At 37.6% G+C, this 19,063-nt stretch overlaps 1 protein-coding gene across 18 annotated transcripts in view; it reads left to right on the top strand.

The window, feature by feature from the left end:
* Positions 1 to 12,449: 12,449 nt before the first annotated feature.
* Positions 12,450 to 19,063, top strand: part of LOC141410420 (ATP-dependent RNA helicase DDX3Y) — a 1,065,346-nt gene continuing 1,058,732 nt past the window's right edge. For 12 of the 18 annotated variants that reach the window (XR_012444343.1, XR_012444341.1, XR_012444349.1 and 9 more), the window contains exons 1-2: positions 12,461 to 15,156; positions 18,011 to 18,071. Coding sequence is in view for 7 of the 18 variants with exons in the window: in XM_074063185.1 (XP_073919286.1) it covers positions 15,112 to 15,156; positions 18,011 to 18,071 (106 nt within the window). In the remaining 11 variants the exon portion in view is untranslated. Of the gene's footprint in view, positions 15,157 to 18,010; positions 18,072 to 18,103; positions 18,752 to 19,063 lie in introns of those variants that run through there. The other 6 variants (XM_074063181.1, XM_074063179.1, XM_074063180.1 and 3 more) reach the window with 5 other exon arrangements.

The following is a 19,063-nucleotide window of genomic DNA, read 5'->3' as shown; positions in this document are numbered from 1 at the left end:
ACTCTGTTGGAGTCTGTATATGATTTTAGGTCCTTTAGAGTATGGTCGATGAAATTGGGTGCACTGATGGTGGATACAGATAGGTCGATAATTGTTATTTCCTTTTGGTGTATTTCCCCTTTTATTAGTTTGGAGTGTCCTTCTTTATCTCTTTTGATCAATGTAAGTTTGAAGTCTACTTTGTCTGAGATAAGCATTGCTATTTCTGCCTGTTTTTTGGGGCCATTGGCTTGGTAAATCTTCTTTCTGCCTTTCACCCTAAGCCAGTGTTTGTTTCTGTCAATGAGATGGGTCTCCTGTAAACAACAGATTGTTGGATCTTCCTTTTTAATCCAGTTTGCCAGATGGTGTCTTTTGATGGTGGAATGAAGTCTGTTAACATTTATTGTTAATATTTATAGGTATGTTGTAATTTCTGTCATTTAGTTGGTTTTATTGTTTAAGGTTTTGTTTGTGTGCAGCTGAATAAATGTTACTCTGTTCACCTTGAGCTACGCCACCAGCTCTATTTTTGTGAGCTGGGGTTTTTTGAGATAGGGTCTTGCAAACTATTTGCCTGGGTTGGCTTTGAACCGGGATCCTTCTGATCTCTAAATTAACATTCTTACTATAGAAATGCTTTGGTCATAATTTTGAAAATCAGCACATTATATTACTATCAGTTTGCAGTTTCATTATTCATATATTGTACCATCTGGGTAATCTTTAAAATTTTCTTTGAATTTCTATTTTTATTTACTTTTGTAGAAAAACCCTCATTTTCTTTCTTTTCTTTCTTTTTTTTTTTTTTAACAAAATCCTGTTGTTTGAAGGGCTTAAGCAGTAGAGCACCTGTCTAGCAAGCATAAGGCTCTGAGTTCAAACCACAGGGGGGAAAAAAAATCCCGTCCTGTCCAATTATTTCTCTAGTTACATTTTAATCTGAGTTTTATTTGTATGGAGATATTTTCCTTTTAAGAATGGTGCTCATTTTTTAAAAATGTCTTCCTGTTAACATATTTGAGCACAAAATATGTCATTTTAAGTATACATTTCATTTGGCATTGGTTATATCACAAGTATCACTATTTTCTTTTTCCAAAACTTTTTTTGTTAACTCAGACTTAACTACGCAATATATATATAAGCTATAGCTATTCATTTATTACACCCAGACATTGGTAACCTGTCTCTGTGAATTTACTTCATTTGTATAACTTGTATAAATAGAATCATATAATATTTGGTCTTTGGTGTTTGGTTCCCTTAGCATGCCTTTTAAGTGTTATCTGTGTTGTGCCATGCATCACAATTCTATTTCCTTTTTTTGGATGCACTGGGGCTTTTACTTGGGGCTTTCACCTTGAGCCACTCTACCAGCTCTATTTTTGTAATGGGGTTTTTCAAGATAGAGTCTGTTTGCCTGGCTTTGAATCATGATCTTCCTGATCTCTGCCTCCTGAGTAGCTGGAATTACAGGCATGAGCCTGTTTTCTTTCTTAATTTATAGTCTATTCCAGAGAAACTTCTATCTGTACTTGAGAAGAATATGTATTCTTGAGAAGAATATGTATTGTGTAGAGTTTTGATATGGGTATTTATTATACATGATTTTAACAAAATATCCCTCCCCCACCACAAAAATGTTGTTATGTGATATGCTGTTTCCTTGCCCTTGATTTTTGTGAAAATGTCTCCTAAAAAGCAAAAAATCAAGGTCAAAGAGAGTTCTCCAAGTCAAAAAGGCATGTAATGTGCTTTTTTAAGCAATAGTGTAAAAAGTTAGATTTGTTGAAGGTGGTATGTATTTAGGAGGAAGAAGGTGAGTGATATTTGGGAAAGATAATTCAAGCATCTACAGTGCATTACTGCACTCTATGGCATCCTGAACATACTCAGTTTTTCCTCAACAACAGTCTCTTTGGAACTACATGCCTGCTGATACTACATCTACATTGTCTAGTTAATATTGCTATTCTGCTTTCCAGTGTTTGTTTTTGAACAACATTGTTATGTATTATTGGGTGTAGAATGATCAAGTTTGCAAATCTGATGGCAGATCATCTTATTTCTTCCTTTAATTATGTCAGTGTTGTTTCCAGTTTGTTTATGTTTACATTTGTAACTGTTAGACTGCAGAGAGGCATGCAAGGATGGTTGGGAGGCGGCATACCATCAGCATAGGCTTTAATTAGGAAAAGAGCCTGTATAGGGTCTTCAGCAAGAGAGCTAGAACCCACTTCCAGGTGTAGGTTTAGGGTAGACACAGAGGGGGCTGGCGGAAAAGTACCAGGAAAGTTGCTGGGTGGTAAGACGTACTTGTGGGTCACTAAAGAATGCTGTTGCTGGGCAACCAAGGAAGATAAATTGTGGTTAGGTCTGCTCAACTGTCCTTGGCACTCAGCTGGAGATAAAGGTTAACAACTGTTCCTTTGTCAGTCTTTGAGGTACTGTAAGGAGTTTCAATATGCTGCCTGGGAGGTGCTTTGTGTCTAGTTCTAACATGACTGCCCTTACAGTTCACGCTAACACTCCTGCCTTTTGATAGATGTATATTTTTGAAAAGAGATGATGAAATGTCATTTAGCTACTTCCTGCTGATGGAGTGCTGAGGTCTCTTGAGGAGATGGGTATTGGCAGGGTCTTCTTGCTGTAGACAACTGTGGCAGAATTGGATCAAGTTGATCTGCTTTTGGGTAGTGTTCTCTATGAAAGCCTGGAGCCTCTGGAAGTGTATGAAAGAGACAAGGTATGATAGCAGAATGAGGAAAAATAAGGGGTCCCAAAAGAGGGAGGACCCATGGCATCCACATAGACCAGGAAGATCATTGTTTCCAGAATTCTGTTGCTTGTTGTTGGTGATTGACAGCTTGTTCCTGAAGTCTCTTAATGACATCATGCATGACCCTGTACTAGTTGACATAAAAATAGCATTTTTTTTCCTGTTGAAGTATGAGTACATGGTTTTGAATGGCGACCTGTATAAGAAATGTAGCCTCTGGGAGAAAAAGCGTGTCATGCAGTTATGTATATATAGGCAATGCTATCAGCATTAGAAGGAAAATCTAGGGATTGTTGGGATACAGATATGGGCTCCTGGTTTAAGTAAACAAAGAACTGGGGGCAGGGGACAAAGGCGTGCATAGTTAAACAGTCCTAGTCACAGATCATCAGGTGTGTTCTGGTTGGCCATTATTTCAGTTCTTGATTTGGGAGAGGTTTTGGAGTTGTTATCTGGAGGGTGGTCCATCCCAAAAGAGGGTCTGCTATTAGGGGTAGTTTCAGCCCTTGTCATGAAGATGTTATTGAATATTTTTGTTCTTTTTGATTTCAAGGTTGTTGCAAGGTGACTGTAAAGAGAACAGTTTATAGCAAAGACACATATAAAACAGGGAGATGTTGGTTTTTTTTTCTGTTCTATTTTTAGTTAATTTGTAGGCCCAGGTAAGGAATCATTTCTTTTCAGCAAAAGAAGTTTAAATCCCTCCTATCATTTTTTTATGTTTGAACATTTGGCTTTTTAATCGTGAGGGAATTAGGGATTTTTTTCTGGCCAGTGATAAATTATCACAGGAGAAGGGGACACAGGAGATAGCTGACAGTTAAGTCAGCAGTTGTTTAAGTCTAAAATATAAGCCTTATCATAAAGCAGAATTCAGAGGGATTAAAAGTCAGAAGGCATCCAGTTAAATGAACTGTGTAGGGGTACTCATTTTAAAATAACTCCATGAGCATAGGTTAGTAAAAAGATATCTTTGGAGCCAGCAGAAATAATCACTTTTGTCTCTTACTTATGTAGATGGACTTGGCCAAAAAATAAGTTTGCCTCCTGTCTGAGGTGCCTTTAAGGGATTGGATGTGTTAATAGTGATGAATAGAACACTTTTCACCCCCTCCCCCCCTTTGGTGAAACTGGGGCTTGAACTCAGGGCCTCAGACTTGCTAGGCCTGCTAAGCTTGTGGGGCAGGCACTGGAGCATTTGAGCCACTCCTCCTGCCCTGTTTTGTATTGAGTATTTTGAGATAAGATCCATTGAACTACTTGCCTTCAGCTGTCTTTGAAGCAAAATCCTCTTGACTTCTGCCTATGGAGTAGCTAGGATTACTGGCATGAGCCACCAGCTCAGCTGATAACACTTATTTAAAACCTCTTGGTTTTAGTAAATTTTATGAGGTCTGGCATAGGTAACTCCATCTGGATTGTGACAGATATTCCCTCTTGTCTCCAAACTGTTTGTGTTTGAACAATTTCCTCTCAAGATTCTGTCAATTAATCATTGTAGTTAATGAAGATCGCTTAATGCCAGGAATACTTTTTTCCTGGATGTTCTGATCTGATCCCATGTTGGAGGATAAGCACAAGGTAAGTCATGTAGGAGTCAGTGCCAATTAAGACCTATGTGGCCAAAGTATAAGCAACAAAAGAGGTTTCGAAGAAGTAGGCTTACCTAGTATCCATTTTTAATTTTGTCTGTTTATAAATAATGTCCTGTCATCTTAAAAGTGGTACAGAAGGTCAACAGAAAACAGCTAAGTGTTTTACAGGGAGAATACAAAAAGTCAACAAAAGCAAATATTTAAAAGGCTGACTCAATTGACAGATAAGTACTTGTTAGAGTCATCTTTGAGTTTGACTGTAAAATTTCTGAGTAAGATCCAGAGTGAACGACAAGACTTAATATAGTTATGGTTAAAATGACTTAGAATAGTTATAGGTAAAATATACTTTAGCAATTGTCAGTGTCTAGTTATTTTTATAACATAAAGCATGTTAGGAAGGTAATTAGGACCATCGGCATTACAATAGTAATGCTAAGTGCTCCTTATTTCAATTAGGAATACCTGTACACAATCCTGTAAAAAGTCTTGCATTGCAGCAGTTTTGATTTGGAGAACATCTATATGGTAAAGATTTTTTTCCTAAGTTTTATATGTTAGAAGTCTTGAAAGGAGCCAGCAACAATTAACATTGCAAATACATAGATGTCAGATACACATATTTATTTATCTAATTTTTAAAAATAAAGCTTAGAATTTTGGCAAGGTAAGACACACTAGTTACACAGCATTGACAAAACCCAAAACTCTTACAGGTTAGGAGAACAGTCCCAGTGACACCAAATAGCCTTATTTCCTAATGTACATGTGGGCCTTATATTAATAATAAACCTTATTTGATTAAGACACATAATTGTGAACCAGATTTTAAATAGCACAATTGCCCAAATAGCAGAGTTTTTCTTTTGGATGTTACTGATTATAGACAGCAGAAATGCTAAGAATCTCATTGACCAGGTTTAGATGGAATGTATTTTGAATTAAAGAGAACATTAGCTAGTCACTTTATATGTATTAAACTGACACATTTTTAACTCTGTAAACTTTATACAATATTTAGATAAAGTCTAGAAATACAGCTCTATATAGTTTTAGTTACAGATATATAGGGTATTAATTTAGGATTAATTACAATAATAAATGTTTTACCACACAGGTAGAAGGTAGTCATATAAGAGACATTCATATAAACTCTGATTTACTTAAGGCTTACTTTTTTAAGTAGTTCAAAGTTTGACAAGATTGACAGAAAATACAAGTAATTATTTTGATAACATTCTTTTAAGTCAGTTTCTTATAGATGCTATTAAGAGTAGAACTATTGTTTTCATATTGTAGGTTTATTATTATAGATGCAGAGAATTAAGTTCTAGTTTTACATCAGTACAGTAAATTTTGACCTTAGAAAAATTTTAAGGCAATATAAAAAATTATAATTAACTTAATTACATGTATGAACTTTCAATAACCCTGAAATCTTTTAATTTGCATTTTGAAACAATTTTTATAAAATTTTGAATTTAGACAAAGTTTTCTTTACTTAATAAAATTAAATATTCTATTAGCCTTATATTTTAATATGGATTCAGGAAGAAAATCAGTCCTAAACTGTTTATATAATAATCAATTTATAAAAACATTTAATAGTAGATCCAATTATAAATAAGTTGAATGGCAATGAAATAGACGAAGCTATTGTCCATAAAGTCTCTTCGTTTGGTCCTAAAGCAGAGGATAATTTTTGAACTCCTGCATTTTAGTTAGACCTGATTGACCTAAAAACTTTGAAAAAATGGGTTTGCTGAAAAGTAGCGGCAAAAGATTCTGGAGACAGAAGCAACATTTTTTTTTTTTTTTTTGCAGTACCTACACCCTGAGCCACTCCACCAGCCCTTTTTGTGATGGCTTTTTTTTTTTTTTTTTGAGATTGGTCTTATGGACTATTTGCCTGGGCTGCCTTTGAACCACGATCCTCCAGATCTCTACCTCCTGAGTAGTTAGGATTACAGGCATGAGCCACCAGTGCCATGTAGAAGCAACAAATTTTATATTCATTTTACAATAGGATTTATCCTACAGACGTTCATAAACATGCATATGTCACAAAAGTTTTAAATTAGGTATGCATAAATGTTAATTTAAGAGTGCATAGTTTCGAGAGCTCAAGAATATGTGAAAATTAATTTAGTGCCCACAAGTTTATTTCTCAAAATTTTAGGAACAGATTGAGATGTGTCTTATGTTCTTTTTAGGACTCATTTTTGAGAGGCTTTATAGTTGAAGTAAGAGTCAATTTTATAAAAGTCCATCTCAGTCTCCAATAAGATTGTTGCTATATTTATCAGATTTTAATCTCTAACAAGTCAGTCTTCATAGTCATACAGTAATAGACACACAAAATTCACACAGCATACAAAACAATTACATTAATTCCAAGTGCACTCTTAGATATTGTCTCTAGTAAGCTAGAATTTTCCTTAGGTTGTAGATGGTTTTAGTGCTTTTTATTTTTAAGTTGTTTATAGGCTCAGTATTTTTTATGGTTATTAGCCAATTTTTAGTCATCTTTTAGTATTTGGAGTGTTTTATGAATGTCAGGGGCTGACTGGGAGATAAAATGAAGGTGCAGGTAGATTTTCTTCTTCTTAATCAATTTTCTTGATATATTTGGTCATTTCAGAAAGATGAGAAAAAAGGGCTGAGTTTTCATTGGGCTTCTGGGTAGCCTTATCTTTCTGGGGAGAGGTACTGCGGTTTGACCTCAGGCCTTACACCTTGAGCCACCATCAGTCCTTTTTTGTTATGGGTTCTTGAGGGTCTCTGCAAACTGTTTGCCAGGACTGGCTTCTAACCCTGATCCTCCTGATCTATGCCTCTTGAGTAGCTAGGATTACAGGTGTGAGCCACTGACATTGGTACCTCTTAATTTTATTAGGATTCATTTTTTAGTTAACTGTCTTTAAGTGTAGTTTTGTCTGTTTTGATCAGAGGGTAGGTAATTATGTGGCCTCTTTTTAATCTGAAAAGACTAGATTTTCCTCTATAGTGTACTTTTTAAATAATTTGTAAGAATAGTTTACTTTGGGTTACAGCAACTTTGTTATTAATCAAACCTCTTACGTTAATTTAGGGAATCTGGTTATGGGTGGTAGCTGTCATCCCATATCCTCTTTTTGGTAAAATTTCTTGGATGCATGAGTCCACTGTCTTATTTTGCATTAAAAATTAGTTTTAAAATCAGAATTTTTATGTCAGATAGGTTCAGATGCAGACTGGTGTGGTGAAAAAGATTACATCTCCATTGAAACTGGTAATATCTGGTTATATTAGTAAGTAGTGGAAAGATAGAATGAGTTAACCCCCAAGAGTTAAGTTTAGAGAAGGGGACTTGCCTTATTAAATGCATAGCAGAACCCAAGAAAGGTGTCGTTTGGTCTTATCTAATGTCATAGCCAGGAATGCTGAGATTCCTAATTTAAATATATGAGATATTTGTAGAAAATAAAGGAACACTTAGAAAATTGAAATGTTCTCTTTGGTTCTTCCAGACTAAGTACATGTTAGACTGAGAGCTTGTATGGAAAGCTGAGTTCATGCGTCTGTAACCCCACTTCTTGGTGCCTTGGCTAGAAGAGCAGATGGGTCACTGCCTGGAGCAACCTGGATATAACCTTTTCCCTCTCCTGGTCTTGACATATCTGCATGGCCCATCTATAAAGTAAAACTTAAAGGACAAAACTGTTAGTAGAATGTTTGTTTAGGCAGATTTACAACCTCAACATTAGGTGGAAAAAAATTTAGGGGGTTAGGACAGAGAATCAGCGCCAGTCCTCAGCCCATGTCATTTAGATTTCTAATTGATTTTATGTTTTTTAACCTTGGTATGCTGTGAGTTGCTTAGGAGGCTGAGAAAATTGACAATGCAATTTGAGGATTTCTTCTATTTTTTTCTTTGTTCACCTTTGTCTCAGTTGTTCTCACTTGGATGACCAGTCCAGAGGAGACTGGAGCAGGCTGAAGAGTAGCCTCATGAATGAGACAGATTCAGAGAGAAGAGGTTCAAAGCTAAACCTTTTTTATATCTTGTGAGATGAGGGAGGAGGAAAGGATGACATAGAGCAGGGTTGAAGTCAGGGGACGGGGAGGGTTTTTTAATGGAAGATTTTTCTTCCCATTTTTTTAATGGGAAATTTTACTTTAGGAGGAGAATATGATAAAGTAAACAAGACTGGCAGAGAGAGGGTTTAGAGTGGAGATAACTAAAAGCTTAAGTATAGGGGAACCTTGGACCATGTCTCATAGCATAGCCGAAGTTTTTGAGATTGTGCTGAATTTGGAAATAAAGTATCCTGTTCTGGTCAATGGTTATTATTGTTAGACTGAAGAGAGCATGGAAGGATGGGTAGGAGGCAGCTCAACATCAGCTTTAATTGGAAAATGAGTTTGTGGAGGGGGTCTCCAGCAAGAGAGCTAGGGCCAACTGCCACAAAGATATTTGGGATAAATATAGGGGGAGCTAGTGGAAAAGTACCCGGAAGGTCACTGGGCAGGAAAATGTTCTGTGGGTCACTCAGGATGATGTTTCTGGGCAACTAAGGAAGATAAGTTGTAGTTAGGTCACTTGTCTGCTCAACTATCCTTTGGCGTCCCTTTGTCAATCTTTGGGGTTGTGTGGGGAGTTTCCAGTAAGCCATCTGTGAAGGTGAGGGAATTTCATTGTGACATTTTCATATATCCTTACAGTGTACCTTGGGTAAGTTCATCTCTTCCATTGTTCTCCTTCTTTTCCCACCTCTAGTTAAAATGATTTCAACAAGTTTCATTATTCTATTTTCATACAAGTATGTAAAATACATTGACCATATCCATCCTACTTTAACTTCTTCATTTGTCCTCCCCTCCTAATACCAATACCCTACTAGGACCTACTTTATATTTTAGTTCTTCATCACTTAAGTGTATATTTATTGTTAAAAGGGATTTCACCTGATAATATAATCAGGTCAATCCCCTCTATTACTCTCCTGTAACTTTCACACCTATCTGCTATCATTAGATAGTTTTCACAATGATGTAAGTATTACCTACTCTCTCATTCTCTTTTCCTCTCCTTTTTCCCCATGTTCCCTCATTTACATTATTGCAAACATGTTCTTTCTATATACATTTGTATGTGTGATCATATTTATGTATAGGTTTATTATTTGGATCTCTCTTCCACATATAAAGGAAAACCTGAAAACCTATGTGTTTCTGAACATAACTTACTTTGCTTAACATGATGACCTCCATTTCCATCTATTTGGCTACAAACACATAATTTCATTCTTTATAGCTGCATAATACTCCGTTTTGTGTATGTGTGTGTGTGAGAGTATGCATGTAGGTATATCACATTTTCTTAATGCATTCATCAGTTGTGGGACTTTTGAGCTGTTTCCTAATTTGGTATTATGAATAGTGCTACAGTAAACATGGATATGCAGGTGTCTTTGTTGTATTCTGACTTACATTCCTTCTCATGTGTGTCCAGGACTGATATTTTTGCTGGGCTATATGGTAGTTGTAATTTATAAGTATTTGAGGAACTTCCATACTGCTTTACATAGTAGTTGTACTTTGCCTTCCACAATGTATAAAGGTTCCTTTTTCCCCATATTTTCACCATGATGTTTTCTTTTTTAATTTTTATTTTATTCATATGTGCATATAATGATTGGGTCATTTCTTCCCCCTTCCCCCTGCCCTCTCCATTACTTCCACACCCCCACTTCTCGCTACCTGGCAGAAACGATTTTGCCCTTATCTCTAATTTTGTTGCAGAGAGAGTAAAAGCAATAATAGGAAGGACCAAGGGTTTTTGCTAGTTGAGATAAGGATAGCTGTACAGGGAGTTGACTCGCATTGATTTCCTGTACATGTGTGTTACCTTCTAAGTTAATTCTTTTTGAACTAACCTTTTCTCTAGTTCCTGGTCCCCTTCTCCTTTTGGCCTCAATTGCTTTAAAGTATCTGCTTTAGTTTCTCTGAGTTGAGGGCAACAAGTGCTATCTAGTTTTTTAGATGTTTTAACCTATCCTCATATCTCCCTTGTGTGCTCTTGCTTTATCATGTGATCAAAGTCCAGTCCCCTTGTTGTGTTTGCCCTTGATCTAATGTGCACATATGAGGGAGAACATATGATTTTTGGTCTTCTGGGCCAGGCTAACCTCATTCAGAATGATGTTCTCCAATTCCATCCATTTACCAGCAAATGATAACATTTCGTTCTTCTTCATGGCTGCATAAAATTCCATTGCGTATAGATACCACATTTTCTTAATCCATTCGTCAGTAGTGTGGCATCTTGGCTGTTTCCATAACTTGGCTATTGTGAATAGTGCTGCAATAAACATGGGTGTGCAGGTGCCTCTGGAGTAACCTGTACCACATTCTTTTGGATACATCCCCAAGAGTGGTATTGCTGGATCATATGGTAGGTCAATGTTTAGATTTTTAAGTAGCCTCCAAATTTTTTTCCAGAGTGTACTAGTTTACATTCCCACCAACAGTGTAAGAGGGTTCCTTTTTCCCCACATCCTCGCCAACACCTGTTGTTAGTTCACCATGATGTTTTTGATGATAACCATTATGACTGGAGTGAGATGAAATCTTTATATTTTAATTTGCATTTCCTTTATGGCCAGGATGTTGAGCACTTCTTCATGTATTTATTGGCCATTTGTAGTTCTTTGAAAGAGTATTAAAAAAAATTTTTGAAAAAGTTCTGTTCATTCATTTGCCCTTTTTTTTCTTTGGGTTGTTGATTCTGAGGAGTTTAGGTTTTTTGTTTTGTTTTTTTTTTTTTGAGGTACTGGGACTTGAACTCAGGTCCTTATACTTGCTAGGCAGGCAGTCTACCATTTGAGCCACTCTGACAGCCAAGTTTAGTTTTTGAGCTTTTTCTATAGTTTATGGGTATTAATCCCTTGTCACATGTATATCTGGCGTTGATTTTCTCCCATTCTGTGGGCTGTCTCTTCCCTATGGTGATTGTTCCTTTTGCTGTGCAGAAGCTTTTGCATTTGTCAATTTAATTGCTTTCTCTTAATTTCTGAGTTTTTTTTTTTGTGGTACTGGAATTTGAACTCAGGGCCTACACCTTGAGCCACTCTACCAGCCCCTTTTTTGTAATAGTTTTTTCAAGATAAGATCTCATGAACTATTTGCCTGGGCTGTCTTTGAACCTCACTCCTCCTAATCTCTGCCTTCTGAGTAGCTAGGATTACAGGCATGAGCTGCCAGCACCTGGTTGAGATATGAATTCCTATTCAAGAAGTTTATTGGTTATGTTGTATGTTTCAGAGTTTTCCTATTCTTTCCTGTGGTAGTTTCAAAGGTTGAGGACTTAAATAAGATATTTGATACACTTTGAGTTGATATTAATTTAGGGTGAAAGACGGGGATCTAATTTCAGTCTTTTACATGCCTATATCCAGTTTTCCCAGCACAATTTGTTGAAGAGGCTGTCTTTTCTTCAACATTTGTTTTGGGCTCCTTTGTCAAAAGTAAGTCAACTTTTGAATGGATTTATGTCTTTGTCTTCTATTTTTGTTCTACTGTGTCTGTTTTTTTTTTTTGCCATTTACCATGCTGTTTTTATTACTGTGGTCTGTAGTATGGTTTTTATTGCTATGGTTTGTAGCAATAAAAACTACAAACCACAGTTTGGTATTGTGATGTATCCTGCATTGTTCTTTTTGCTTTGTATTACCTTTGCTTTGAAGTCTTTTCTGATTTGATATGAATGTTATATTTGAGTTTTCTATCTCTGAAGAATATCATTCGAAGTTGAATGGGGGTTGCATTGAAAATATAGATTGCTTTCAGTAGTATAGTCATTTTCATGGTATTAATTCTGTCTATCTATAATCATGGGGGAACTTTCAGTTTTCTGATGTGTCTTTTGATTTCTTTTTTCAGTTATTTACAGTTTTTGCTGTAGTGGCATTTTACTTTCTTCACTAAATTTATTCCTAGGTATTTTATTTTGTTTGAGAGTATTATAAGAGCATTTGTTTTTCTGATTTCTTTTTCAGTCTGTTTATTATTGCTATAGAAAAGCCACTGATTTTTATAGATTGAGTTTTTAAAATATTGCTTCTTTGCTAAAATAGTTTATGATATCTAAGAGTATTTGGTAGAATTTTTAGGGATTTTATGTATAAAGAATAGATAGAGTAATCTAGGTTCGAAGTAGTTTTCTTTCAGTACTTCAGATACCTCTTCCATGCTCTTCTTGCTTATGTGTTATATTCTGTGTCATTTCCACAGATTTAGAATAGAAGAAACCATCTAAGTTTGTGTGCTTTGTTTCTTTCTAAAGCTTTTGGTTTTTACTGCCAAACTTTGTTGCAGAAAGCTTATGTTACTTTATTCTTTGATCAGCACTGTTGTAAGGTATTCAAGGTCTTATAAAGGTATTTTATAAATGATAAAATGCTCTATGATTTGATCATTAAAGGGTACTGGCTCATTTTTTTAAAAAATTGTTGTATGGGGGTACATTGTGAACCAAAGTTCTTATAATATATCATACTTGAATTCACCCCTTCATCATTCTCCTTTATCCTCCCTCCCCCATTCTTGGAATAGTTTCAGTTTTTTCTTTTCATACATGAATGTATAGTATTTCCACCATATTCACTTTCCTACATCCCTTTCCTTATGTCCTTCCTCCTCCCACTTGTACTAGCCCCCAGGCAGAACCTGTTTTACCTTCCTGTTCTGTGATAGCACTCATTCCTTCCTTTCCTCTTCTCTCTCATTCTCTCATTCCCTCCATTCCTCTCTCTTCCTCTCTTCTTTTGTTCCTCCTCCTCCTCTCTTCTCCTTCTCCCTCCCTCTTTTTTTTTTCAGGACATTGTTACTGTTAATGACCTTATTTATGTACTGCTTTTCATTTTTACTTCCTGTATGTATTGTTAGAGTAGCAACTGCACTTTTTATGCCTTTAGATTATTTTGCATAGTAGATAACTACCTTGCAATTAAGTTGAAGGTAGTCTAAGGTAGTGTCGACTATGTGAAGGAAAGGTTCATAAATAGAAGTTACTTTCCCCTTTAAATGGTTGAGTTTTCATCTTTTTGGGAAGTGAGTTGCATATTGAGAAAAATTGAGATTTTGGCCAAACAAGGGGCAGGGTATGTGCCATTGCCAATACTTCCTGTTCCACATATATAAACACTCCAGGCATTGTAGAGGAGCATGCAAATTAAATTCTCCAACAGGCTATGTGGCTCTGGAGCAATCTCTTGAAACTCGGGTTTTTACACAGATAAGGGACCAAATAAAATCCTGGCTACCCTCCAGGACTTGGTTCCTACCCTTTCTGGGGCCTAGAGTTGCCATTATTCTTTTGCTTGTGTTTGGGCCTTGCATTTTAAACTTACTTGTCAAGTTGCTTCTTCTTGCCTAGAATCCATCGAACTACAAATGCCTCTGATGGAGATGAAAACAACCTACTATCACAGTTCCCTTGACGACCACTCTCTGGTCAGCCCTGATGCTGAGGGCCCCTTCATCGTCCCCTGTCAGCAGGAAGTAGTTACTGAATAGAACTCATCATCCCAATCCCTAACAGCAGTTAGGGCGACCATTGAGAGGGGGGAATGAAGGACAGACCACAGGAAGTGAAGGAGACACTTCTCCTCCCTAGGAAATGCCTGTTTACATCTGAAAGGCATCTCCGCCCTCAGGCAATGCAAAATTAGGCCATAAAACCCACTCCCCACCCTGGTCCACGGGATCACCAGTTTCCTGGTCCCCCTGTATTCCCCAATATGCAGTATTTCTATCCTCTTCTCTACAAATAAAATCTTTCCGACCTCTGATGTTAGAATCTCTCTGTGCTTTCATCCTCAGAGTAGGCTGAAGAACCCTGAGCACGTGAAATTCCTGTGCGTGTCATCCGTGTATCAGAGAGAGCATGCTTCTTTTCTCCAAAGACTTTTAAAACCTATACTAATCTATGGGAAGGGAGGAACCATGTAGTTCCCATCCAATAATCAATCAGTGTTGAGGGTGTGAGTGGTTTCCAGGCCAAGTAGTGTGGTCCCTGAGCCAGGACATGGTCCCTATGAAATGCAGTATTTTTCTCTGAGTCCCAAACTTCCCTTATTTTAGCCTGCTTCAAAAACTGTGCAGTTGGCATAACAGACATATAGACCAATCAAATAAAATAAAGGCCAAGAAATAAACCCACTTGTTTATCTCCCACAAGGTGCTGAGAATACACAACGAGAAGAGGGTAGTATCTTCAATACTTGAGAGAAGTGTATATCCACATGCAGAAGAATGAAATCAGTTTCTGCTCATATGCTAGAAACACATCCCTGCTAAAAATGGATTTAAGAATGAAATACTGATATAAGAAGGTTTGTTAGTTGTAGTGGTGCCACCTATAATCCCAACTCCTGTTGAGTGGAGGAAGCCAAAGCCAGGGTATTGAAAATTAGCTTAGAGATGTCCACACCCAGATGGCTTGGGACGATGTGGACAAGGTGAGCTTTGCAGTACCATGGTGCGCCCAAAGACACCCTGTGCCCGCGAGATTATGACCAATGAAACGCGAGTTGGAGAGGCAGGAATAACGGTAGCCTTAAAGGGCTAATTGGTGGTGCGCGTTAACGTGCTGACGGAAAGCTATCGGAGTGGGTGTCTGTCGCCATACTGTGTACACTTCAGAGCCTAGTGAGGAGTTCGGTATTTGGATTTATTACACCTGCATTGGGAGACCCCGAGTTCTCTTCAAGGATGAGTCATGTGGCGGTGAAAAATACTCTCGGGCTGGACCAGCAGGTGAGTTGAAATAAGCCTATCGAGGTTCTCTTCGGAAAAGTTCCCCACTTTTGTGGCGTAGTACTAATTGACCTCTTTAATTTCAACTTTTTTGGATTCTGGTGGCTAGGGGTGATGGGAACATGGGGGAATTAAAAAACAGGATTAAATTGTGAGGAGGTGGCATTGGTTAGGAGATGGGGTGTGGGCGTCTGCAGCAGTGCTGATTTGTGAACTGTTGGAAAGGGATTACGTTCTGTACTCGGCCTCACGTAATGGCGACTTTTGTGCCTGGAACTTCGAGCCCTCAGAAACGCGCGTGTGCGAGAACTTGGCTGATTTTTTTTCTTTTTTTTTTAATGGTAGTTTTAGGAGCCGAAAAGGGATTTTTTTTTTTTTTGACGGATTTTGGTTCTCATTTAGGCGGCCTTAATTCTGCCCTGTTTGGCCTCCAATGATGCATAAGCGAAATTCGGCCTGAGCCCTCAGACTTTGTATGGTGGGGAGAGAATGTGGTCTTCTTTTCGAGAAATGGCTACAGCCGTCTTTGTGTAGGGTAGTTTGGCTGAATAACGTCGCTAACTCAATGATGGGGCCTGCTTTCCGGTACTGTATGACATGAGTGATTCTAAAGGACATGGCGAGTTGTACCTACAGTGTGCTTCCGCGGGCCCGATCACCTCTCGCGGAGTTATTGAGGTCCGGGTGTAAAAGAGGCCGTATATCCCGAGTGGAAAGTTTTGTGACGCACAAGAACCGGAAGGGGAGGGAAGAATGGCTGCCGCGTGCTGCTTTTGAGTGGTGTCCGGAGATAGTGGAGGTTGGACGGTGGACAAACACCAGAGATGTTTAGAACCCATTAATGTGCACTCCTAAGTTACCAGATGGCTAGTCAAAAACAGTTTTTAAATGTAATTGCCTTTAGATTTTAGATACGGTCAACTAGAGAAAAATGAAAACCTGATCAATGTTGACAGGGCAGATATTTTGTTCACTTTGTTTTGCTTGTCGATAGACATTGAAATAGTTCAGAGTCAGAGGCTGGGCTGTTGTATGTGGAATAAATTTTGTTTTGCGGACTTGTAGACAGCGGAGGAGAGGATTCCTAGTTTATTTGTGTTAGGTCAACACTGGTGGGAAGGCCAAATTGGAGCCAAATAATAAAGCAAGCAGGCTTTATTGAGAGCGCGCTCCCGGCAAGGTTCACCATCCCCAAAGAACAGGGCCCGAAAAGTCACCCGGAGAAATGGCAGCCCAGTTTTTAGATCCTGGGTGAAGTTAAGAGCTTAAGGTATTATGGGGCATTGGGATAGGTCGAGGTTTGGTGGGGAGGAGCTCGGGGTAATATGGATCTGGACCCATTGCCTGCCAGCAGGAGTTGCCATGGTAATCATGAGGGGAAGGAGGGGATGGAGTGGAAGGTGAGCAGAGTCCCTGATCGCCATGGGGTGGCTGCCCACCAGCCAAAGAATTTGAAAGTTGTGTTGTCAAGATTTGGAATTTTGCTTCTGAGTAGCTTTTAGGTTACACAATACATTTTTGAGGGCACTTTCACTAAGTACACTTTTGAGAGGTCATTTGTTAAAGGCTGCATGAAGAAAGAAAATGAGCACAGGCAGTGTGAACTTGAACTTGTAATATTTTCTGCATTAGTGGAATGCACCTAACTAGACTGTATTTGTGGTCAGTAGAATTAAGTAAATTCGACCTGGAAATTCCCTAATAATCAGAGTAATATCTTAGTTGGTAATGTGTGTAACTTAGTATTATGTTGAACTTTATTAATACAGTGTTTGAAGCTCTCTGAAATAACCTGTGCAAGTAGGGGGCAGCATTGCTCTCAGACTTTTGTTCTTTAGGGGAGAAAGTTGGCATGTGTAGTTCTTGTGCTTCTAAATAGTTTTTGGCAAGGTGTTGCAAACTGCTCTAAGGGCGGAGGAACTGAAACCAGAGTATAGTGTTCTGTTCTTTTAATAGCATTGAATGTCATTTGTGCTCTGTACTAGCTTTGTGACCAAAGACCTCACTGAATTTTTCATGCCTCATGCCTAAAAGCAGAGAAATAAAAAGTGTCAAGTGTTAAACACGGCAGTGGAATGTGCAAGCTGCACAGTACTCAACCAACTAGCAGGTGGTGGTAAAAAAAAAAATTTGCTGCTTAAGAATTTATCTGAATTAAAAATATCTTCTTTAGAGCATAAAGGAACTAAGGAATCTTAAAATCGTCCTAACAACTGTTTTTGTTTTGTCTGGTTTGGATTGAGTGTTTGCTTGCTTGTTTGTTTAAAGTGCTGTCAGATCAAAAAACGGTGAGAGTGAGAATATTCTCATATAATTGTGAACTTTAAATTACTGAGAAATTTAGGTACCATTTTAGTTTTGTGGGCTTTTATGATGGGAAATAATTATAGAGCAAATTTGCTTTGAATAAATGTGAACTTTTTTAAAAGGTACTGTTGGTGTTTAGGGGTGCCATTTGCCCTTGTCTCACTTTGTAGACTTAAAAGTATTTCTAAAACCTTGACAGGTCAGGCACTGGTGGCTCACATCTGTAATCCTACTAGTTGGGAAGATGGAGATTGTAGGCCAGTCATTGCAAATAGTTCAAAAGACCCCGTCTCCAAAAGACACAAAGCCATATGGACTAGAGGAGTGACTCAAATGGTAGAGTGCCTGTTGTGCACTCATGAAGCCCTGAGTTGAAACCTTAGTCCCACCAACAAAAAAAAGAATTGGGAAGGCAAGGAATCTCATAAATGTTAGAGGAAAAGACCTAGAATTTCAGACTTCTGATTTCTCTTGTGATGCTGTCTGATGGGGGGGGGGTTCTCCCCCTTTTTCATGTGTTAACATGTGAGCCATTCATTTTTTTCAGTTTGCTGGTCTAGACCTGAACTCCTCTGCTAATCAGAGTGGGGGAGGAAGTACAGCAGGCAGTAAGTAAATTTATTTAAAATACGGTATTTTTATCAGGTTACTGTTTTAAAATAGTCAGATTTTGTGTTTAATCCTATCAATCTGTGTTTTTTGATTTTTGGGTTTGTTTGGTTTTTTTTTTTTTTAATGTGGTACTAGGGTTTTGAACCCAGGGCCTTTCTTCTACCACTTGAGCCATACTTCCAAATTTTATTGAGTTACTCTTAATATTATTGGATTTAACTAATTTTTTTTTTTTTTTTTTTAGTTTTCAAAAATAGATCTGATACTGTACATTAGGATAACAAGAGACATTTTTTTTTTACTTTAAACAGCAATTAAATATTAAGGTTAATATTATGCATTGGTTTTGGAAACACTATGTCCAGTTAAGCTCAGAACTAAGGATTTGGGATGTGCTCATCTCGCCCCCCTTTTACAATTTCTGTGAATTGTGTAAAACTAATTAAGGAAAACTTGCCCATTTATGTGCCACAGTTATTGCTGTACATTCCTATGAAGAGTCTGAGACTTAGTGATAATACAGGCTTTACTGATTCTTTTTATTGGAGTTCATATTTGGATGGGGAAGAAATGTGGCTATTTGGCAGCAGCTGACTATTGATGCACCCTGGAAAACCATAGAGGTTTGGATTTTTAAATTCAAAGGGAAATTAAAGTGGCTACAGTGGGCTTTCAGGTAATAGTTGATTTCCACTTCCTTGGCTAATTGCTTTTGCTTTACTTCTTAGATTCGGAATAGGCTTGTGACAACTTAGAAAGCTTTAAATTGTGTAGTTTTCTTTTTATTTTTAACGGAACTGGGTTTTAAGCTTAAGTCTTCCTGCTTGCAAAGCAGGCAGTCTACTCTCCAGTCCCATTTCCAGTTTTTTATTTCTAATATGCTTATTGTGTGGTATTAATCTCAGCAGTAGAAACAAACATCATTTTGGGTGATTGACATTTTGGTTAAAATTTGTATCTTGGATAATACCCTTGTTTTGTCAGATTG

The sequence above is a fragment of the Castor canadensis genome, chromosome X (assembly GCF_047511655.1).
Source record: "Castor canadensis chromosome X, mCasCan1.hap1v2, whole genome shotgun sequence".
In the NCBI taxonomy this organism is placed as follows: Eukaryota; Metazoa; Chordata; class Mammalia; order Rodentia; family Castoridae; genus Castor; species Castor canadensis.
The sequence above is the reverse complement of the archived record's forward strand: the minus strand, read 5'-3'. Positions and strand labels throughout refer to the sequence as shown.